The 8,173-nt window shown below is 52.5% G+C and overlaps 1 protein-coding gene across 1 annotated transcript; it reads left to right on the top strand.

Annotated features, from left to right (window-relative positions):
* Positions 1–256: 256 nt before the first annotated feature.
* LOC123573096 (putative uncharacterized protein FLJ45825) lies at positions 257–2,174 on the top strand (the record flags this gene model as incomplete). Its single annotated transcript, XM_045391803.3, is given in 4 exon segments — positions 257–509; positions 1,094–1,118; positions 1,693–1,871; positions 1,874–2,174. Coding segments are annotated over 4 exon segments (639 nt in total), but the record flags the coding sequence as incomplete, so codon positions are not given.
* Positions 2,175–8,173: the final 5,999 nt, after the last annotated feature.

The raw sequence follows: 8,173 nt of genomic DNA, 5'->3' as shown, positions 1-8,173 counted from the left end.
TGGGGAGGGAGAGATGAGAAATCGCGCCGCATCCCATGTGTAATTATAGGCTCTACAATGTCTTGAGGATTATGTTGCTCAAAGAGACTCAGTGGGCTCTGGGTGGTATCTCTGGGCCCCGGTGGACATGCCTCTCAGTAGACTAAGGGAGACTAGGAGTGGTGTGTTTGTGTGTGTGTGTGTGTGTGTGTGTGTGTGTGTGTGTGTGCATGTGTGTGGACGAATGCAAGGAGAAAGCACAACTGACAAAATGTAAATTAACTCTTGCAATTCATATTTTTCAGAAAAGTCAGAGCAGGGGCTGGCTCTCTCCGCCCAGAGACAACCTTCTAGAATCTTTGCCCTTGAGTTACCCAGAGGTGTCCTTGCCAGGCTCTTAGCAGGTTGCTGCGGACATGTCTGGCAAGACAAAGGTGACCAGCTTGTTCCTGTTTTCTCGGGATTGCCCAGTTTTAGCAATGAAAGTCCCATGTCACAGGAAACCGCTCAGTCCTGGACAAATCGAGATGGTAGGTCACCCTAGGCATGAACCTTCAGTCCCTACCCCGGCCAACCCTGGACCAAGAGAAGCCAGCTGTGTCAGAAGACTGGGCTGGTGGTGGCTGGATAAGGTCACGGGCAAGTGCAGGCCGTCCAGCCAGGTTCCAAATCCGTCTCTAATTCTCGTCTTGGGATCCCCTGCCTTTATCTGACTGCTCCCTCAAGTAAGGTCACACCCCAGTCAGGGGCCCTTCCTGCTCTGGGAAGGGGGGTTCATGATTCCCTCATGGGTCTGGTGGGTCTGGCTGGCAGAGCTGTGTGCCTGGGGTGAGGAGAGGGCAGGACCAGGGCTGAGGCCAAGCTATAAGTGCTGTGCAACTTGGGAAAGTCCTTTTCCTTCTCTGGGCCTCAGTTTCATAAGAAGGGGTTGCGCTGAGAGATTGCTGTTTTTTTGTGGGGGGGAGGGGAAGATTTATGTTTAAATTATGAAAGTAATACAATTGTTAAAAAAATTTAACAGTACATAACAGTAAGATGAGAGGTTAAAGTCCCTTTCTGCTTCTCCTTATCCCGTGGGACAACCATTGCTAACAGTCTCTTTTTATCTTTCCAGACATTTTCTATGCATATGCAAGCATGTGAGTATATATAGCCTTTATTTAAAATGTAACACAAATGAGACTGTACTTTACATGCTATTCTGCAACTTGCTTTTTCTGTTTAACAATATATCCTGGACATCTTTCCATGTCCCCATACACATAAATCTCCCTCATTCTTGCTGCAGAATGTTCTGCGGGAAGGATGCACTCTGGCTTGTTTAACCAGAACTGCTGGTTTCCAAGGTCCCTACTAGCTCAGAGCCCACCACCTAGGCAAAAGGAAAAGCTGGAGGTGGGTGTGGAACAGGGCTGGGGAATATCAGCAGATTCTCAGACTAGGAAGCCTGGGTGTCTGCCCCAGCTCTTCAATGAGGGACATAAAATGATTTAGAGATGGGTGAGGAGGAACCAGTAACTCCTGGATCCGGGGAATTAGGCATGGGGTGGGGGCGGGGGCTTCTAAAGATACTCAGAACACCCTGCCTGGCACCGAGGTGGGGCCGCAGACACAAGGCTCTCTGCTGATGCAATGTGAGGGGGCTGCCGCCCCTAGTAAGTTTTTCCGTTTCTTTGTCTTTCCTGAGACAGGCTCATGATGATTGCCTTCTAGGTCACCAGGAGCAACAACAGAGGAACAACACAGAGGAACAACACAGCTTTTGCGCTTCCAGCTGGCTCCCATCAAGAAGTTAGAAGGGAGCCTGCAAACACGTTTCCTGCTATCATCTCTCCACCCCAGAATGACTTTCCCTGGCAGAACTGGGGGAGGGGAGACGAGCAGCAGGCCCCCAGGAGGCCCTGGGCAGGAATATTAATACCCCAACTTCCCAGCACAACAGGAGGGAGGAGGAGCGGCCATGGCACAGTCAGGTCCTGGGGACCCTGGAAGGTGGTTGCTGAGCAGCTCGTGGGAGGCACGGATCCTCCAGCTCACGGCGGCAGGGGCCGCCCAAGTCCTAATGAACACATCTAGCTCCTGGCAGGGCGCAGCCGACACATCGCCCGGCCTTCTCGGCCACCTGGGAGAGGATGGGCGCCGCACGTGGATACCCAACCTGCAGGGCTGTGCGCACAGTGACATCGCTTTTCTCCCGGCAGGTGCATCCATCTCGCTGGGTCTGGATAGATAATACAATCTCTCTGCCCACACCCCATTTGCTAGGAGACAGCCTGGGCTTCTCCATTTTTTATGGGCTCACTTAGCTTGGAGGAAATCCAGAGGTCAAAGCCGGCGCAGACGCTCAAGTCACCTTGCCCGTCCGGGCGCGCAGCCCTTCCGAAACGGGCTCACCCACGGGGCCCTAAATTACGGCGATTACACTGCAATTCGCAGCGCGATATTACTTTGATACACTACCTGCTGCAGCCTGGCCCGGGAGGCGTGCATTATTTACCAGGGAGGCTGTCCGTGCTGCGCACCAGAGCCAACAGCGCTCCACGGGGTCCCTCCTGTCCCTACAGACCCGCATTGGAGCAGCCCGGCTCTCTCGGAGTGACCCTTTCCTGACCGCAATATAGCCCGGAGAGGACTCAGTGGCGGAAGCGGCAGCTGGCGATGAGGTTGGGGGTTGGTAGGTGGGAACAAGTGCTGAGCCCGCAGCTCCTCCTGGCTCTTAAGGACACCCAGACCCTCCTTAGCCGGCCTGTAAGGGCCTTTGTTGGGCGCGCGCTGGGAACCACACAGAGGGCCTGCCCAGGGGTGCAAGACTGGTCCCCGGCCCCTGGCCGACTGTTAATACGGCTAGCAGCCGGCTAACCCCATCGGCAGGCTCGAGGATTTAGCCTGTGGCAGCTGGTGGTGGAGATGGAGGGAACTCAGGCTCTTTTCCTCGGGCCCTGGAAGCTGAGTCCGCTTCAGCTGAGGCCTGATTTCGTCCTAGCTGGGGGCTGGGGCCGAGTCCGAGTTGGGCCCGGCTTCTCTCCGGCTTCCCCATTATGGCTTGGCATCAGCATCTAGATTGCAGGTTACTTCTGCTTTTATCCAAAGCGGTCCTTAAGGGAGATGGATTTCTGATTGAAATCCAGTCAATTGGCGCCGTGGCTCAGAGGGCCCAGCGTGAGCACACTTGTAGGGAAATTGCCCTGGGTCTGAGAGGAGGGGCGGGGTGGGGGAGGGGACAGGACCCTCAGGCCCTGTTCTGGAGCCTGTGATCGCGCTGCTGCGAGGACTTTAGCTGATGTGCTCAGGTCGGTATCCGCGGGAGTCCTGGAGGGAAATCCGCTCTCCTTCTCCAGCTCCCTGGGATTGATGGAACCAGAAACCTCAGGCAAGGGATCCCCAGAGGTCACTGCCTCCAGTCTCCAGCCTCAGACAGTGTCTGGGTAGTGGAGGAGGGGCCCAGTCTGTGGGACGGAGCTGTCTGCTTTGGTGGGTGAAAAGGAGGGTGGACTTCAGGGGTCTGGGTTCAGATGTGGATTAGTTCCAGAACTACTTCCTGTTCCTCGCAGGCGGGGAGAGGTCATGGTCTGTGCTGAACACATCTGGCTGTGTTCAGTCCTGAACTGCCCTGGTCTCCTCAGCAGTGTGCATAGAGGTCTGGCCTCCAAGCTTCTTGTTAACAGCCCATCAGGAACTGGAGGAGCTGGCCTGGCCTTCACGGTGCGGAGGGGCTCCTGGAAGGAAGCAGATGGGCACAGGGAGGAGAAGAATGACAAATCCATGCTTCCGCAGTTCTCGGGAGAGAATATGGTAGTGGGAAGGAAGCATGGGGACCATGCATCCCAGGAATGCTTCTGGTATCCCAGAAATGTCAAGAGCTCATTCTGCCAGCTCTTCCTGGGCCAGCAAAGAACATATATATCATTTCTCCATCCACTTTGGGACCTGCCTGAGATGAACATATGTTTTAAAAGGAATCCCAATTGCTGTAGGAGCAGATGGTGACACAGGGGCAGGCAAGGGCAGGAGAAAGAATACTGGCTGGCAGCAGGGTAGGAGTCCTGGGCTCTGCCTCACCCCTTCCTCTTACCAGCCGTGTGAGCTGTGTGGCTGTGGGCAAGTCACACCCTGGCTCTGTGCTGTTCCATTTTGCTTGTGAAGAATGAGTGGGTCCCCTGTAGCACGCAGGATGAGCTGAGGCCTCACTCCCCTGCAGTGGAGAGGAGAGAACACTCTCTCCATTGGCAGGGAAGACTGATTTTCCTGCTTATTAGCCTGTTCAACTGGCAGACACAGGGACTGTCCTCTAGGCCATGGGGTGGGGAAGAGGAGGACAGATCCCCACACCAGCCACCGCTGTGTCCATCCTCTGTCTGTGGCTGTTTGCCTGATTGATTTGTTTGGTGGCCTCCCTGGCTGGGATTGGGTTCCTGGGTCCTCTTGTACATTTGCCTCTGGTCCCTCTCTGTGTGGTCAGGAGGGGGAGCTCTAGGTATAGGGGCGGAAGAGACCAGAACATCTATCCATCATGGACTGACTCTTGGGCTTGGTAAGGATCTTAACAGCCGCCTGGTCTGACCACCACCCTGTGCTCCAGACCCCTCCCAAGAAGCACCCCCGCCCCCGCAGTGGGAGGCTCACTGCCTCTTGCTGAGCCACTCCCAGAAAGTTCACCCTTTTCTGGATCCCAAGTCGAGTCCCTTGTGTCATCTCTCATTCATCCTAGCTCTTCTTATTGGCCTAGGTGTGAACTCCATGCCTATAGGACCGCCCTTCAGATGTTTCAGGGCAGTGATCTTGTCCACCCTCCACTCCACCTTCTTGGGGCAAAACCTGCCTAGTATCCTCCCTGCTGCTCCCCAGTCCCCTCACGCTCTAGCTCTGACAAGAACTGATTGAGCTTCCAGTCAGATGTCAGAGGCCCTGGTCTCCAGGAGCTTCTAGTCTGGGAGATAGTCTTCCTAGGACCTAAAGAATGAATAACAAAATCACACAGGCATTTGGGACTGTTGGATTTCCAACTGGCATGGCGGCTGGTCTAGAAACCTCCTCAGAGGTGAGCAGGTTCAGTCGTCATCCAGGGAGAGAAGTCTCTCTGTTCTGTCTGAAACAGCCATGCCCCCCTCCACAGAGACCGTGGGACTATGGGTGCCCTGATGGGGCTGGTGTCTGCTCCGGGGAGAAGTGGAAGAGAATACTCTCCAGTTCTTCCCACCTCCATCCCCATCCATCCTGGTGTGGGCACCCACAGGCGTGGGTACCACAGAAACCTGAGGTCCAGGGGGAAGCCTGCCACAGTGGGGAAGCCACCTCAGCATCTTCGGTCCCCAGGGCACCTACTTTTCCTGCTGACTTCCAGAAGGTGTTCCCAGAGGGGCTGGTCTATGCTGCAAGAGCGGGTCTGCCACATCTAGGCTTCCACCCCGCCCCCAGCTCTTAATTTATTATTAACTCTGGAACTGACTTTGAAATTATGGAAGGCCATGTTGTTTCTTTCCTCTGCATCTCTTATGGTCCCCAAGGGGAGGTGAGCTGAGAGTGCCAGATACACAAATATGCAGCAAAAACCCTGTGGATTTTTGGTTCTAGCAAAGGGAAGGAAATTAGCTGTAATAAGCCGTTGTCACCTCACTGGAAAGCCTCCAGCACAGACCCTCAGAGAGGCTCCTGGTCCCCCTTCTTCTGCTCTCCCCACTTCCCAGCTGCATGGCTGGAGATCGCTGTCTTCAGGTTCCCCTGCAGGGCAGCTGCCTCCTCCCCACCCAGTCCTGTGACCTCACTGATGGAGATGATCAATATCCTGGGCCTGTGAGGAGGAGGAGGCTGCAGACACACAGAGAAGCGGTCCCTGGCCTTTCCCCGAGCCATTAGCTTGAATGGTGGTAGGAGAGGCAGGTGGGAGTCAATTTCCATTCTCCTAGAATTATTGGAAGGCAGAGGGTTATTTGGAAGTTTCTGAAAGGTGTGAGGTATTCATTGGCCCTCGCATAAAAGGATCGGTAGGTGTCTGGTCTTTCCTCTTTCCTCTCCTGAGGCGAGCCAAGGGCTAAAACTCTTAAGTGACTACCCCACAGCAGCAGCTGCACTTAGGCAGAAAATAGCCCTGGGCTGTGACTGGAGCCCTGGAAGGAATTGGTTCTAGCCCTTTACAGGTTAACTTGGCCCATTCTGATCTGGCATTGGGCTTCTCTCTGGCTTCTAATGCAAAGAACATAACTCAATCAAATGGTAGACGTGACGTTAGCATTCATTGAATTCAGTGGTTAGGTTTCCCCATAATTTGCTGGGTGACCTCTGGTGAGTCACCTAACCTCTCTGGGCTTCACATACTTTATATGTAAAATGGCAGCGGGGGTGAGATGAGTGTACCATTTCTGAGACCCAGGAGTAATCATGCTGGGACACATGTTTTATAACCGTGGGCCAAATGCTCTTTCCATCATGTCCACCAGCCAAAATATTGGGCCATCTTCTGTAGCCTCACTTGCCGATAATGCTATTACATGGAAGGTTTTACAGCCAACAGGACAGTCATGCACTTTCACTACTAATAATTATCTTTGTGATTTAAAATTTTAGCAATAAGATGGATTCTTACTATATTGCTATGTATTAGTCTGTTCTCATATTGCTATAGAGAACTACCTGACACTAGGTAGTTAATAAAGAAAAGAGGTTTCATTGACTCACAGTTCTGCAGGCTGCACAGGAAGCATGGCTGGGAGGCCTCAGGAAGGTGAAGGGGAAGCAAGCACCTCTTCACATGGTGGCAGGAGAGAAAGGGCAAAGGGGGAAGTGCCACACACTTTTAAACAACCAGATCTCATAAGACAGCACTAGGGGGATGGTGCTTAATCATTAGAAACCACCCCCATGATCCAATCACCTCCCACCGGGCCCCACCTCCAACACTCAGGATCACATTTCAACACGAGATTTGGGTGGGGACACACAGCCAAACCATACCATACTGTATATTTTTACTTTTTAAAAAATTTCCTAAGATTTTTCCCTTGGAGAGACAACAGGCTGTAAGAGTGAAGAGTGTGAGCCCAAGAGCCTGTCTGCCTGGATGTGAATCCTGGCTCTGCCACCTACCAGCTTTGTTAATTTGAGGGTGCCCCTTCACTTCTCTGCGCCTCCGTGTCCTCATTTTAAAGTGGGACAAATGGCCAGGAGTAGCGGCTCACGCCTGTAATCCCAGCACTTTGGGAGACTGAGATGGGTGGATCACCTGAAGTCAGGAGTTTGAGACCAGCTTGGGCAACATAGTGAAACTGTCTCTACTAAAAATACTGTAGTCCCAGCTACGTCGGGAGGCTGAGGCAGGAGAATTGCTTAAGTCCAGGAAGTGGAGGTTGCAAGGAGCTGAGATTGCGCCACTGCACTCCAGCCTGGGCGACAGACTCCATCTCAAAAAAAAAAAAAAAAAAAAAGTGGGGAAAATAATACAACACAAAGTTGCTGTGGTCTGAAGGGCTTAAAACAGTACCTGGTGCATAGTTAGTGCAAACTTATTAAGTGTTGAGTGTTATTACTGTGAATGATAATAACAGAATGCCTTTGAAGCCTTCTCAGGAGAAGTGGCCTTTTTATTTTACCATGTTGTCTCCTGCATCTTTGCTAGAGGGATCAATTAGAGACATTACTTTCTGAAATTCTGAGGGCACCCCATGGGATGACCTTTAAGGTATACTTCCAGCCAGACTGTTGGGGTCGGTGTGTGTGTGTGTGTGTGTGTGTGTGTGTGTTTCTGGCTAATAGTATACACTGGTTAACTGAGAATAGCCCATTCCTTTTAGTTTCATTCTTCTATAGCTGAACACTTATTTGAAATGCACAAATCCTGTCCCTTGCCTTAGCGGGATTATTAACACTCCTTTCTGAGGAGGCCATGAGGTGTTATCAGCAGGAGCTGCGGGTAGGCTGTCAGAAGGGCGAGTCAGTTCTGCCTCTTCCCCCGGCTTCCACATCTGTAAAAGGGGGGCAACACCACCGAGAAGGCGTGGGGTTTTCCGTTCTCACAAGGAGATCTCAGGTGAGATGATGGCTCCAAGATAACTTTTAAAACTGTAACATGCCGGTCACCCAAAATGGCATATCCTCCTCACCACACAGCCTCTGCACCCTGGGAATCCTTTTTCAGGACAAGATGTCACCTTATCCAAGGCCTGGAGGGGAGGCCCAGGAGATAAAGGGATTAGGATATTGT

This window comes from Macaca fascicularis, chromosome 4, assembly GCF_037993035.2.
Source record: "Macaca fascicularis isolate 582-1 chromosome 4, T2T-MFA8v1.1".
NCBI lineage: Eukaryota > Metazoa > Chordata > Mammalia > Primates > Cercopithecidae > Macaca > Macaca fascicularis.
This window is presented reverse-complemented; position numbering and strand designations above follow the sequence as displayed.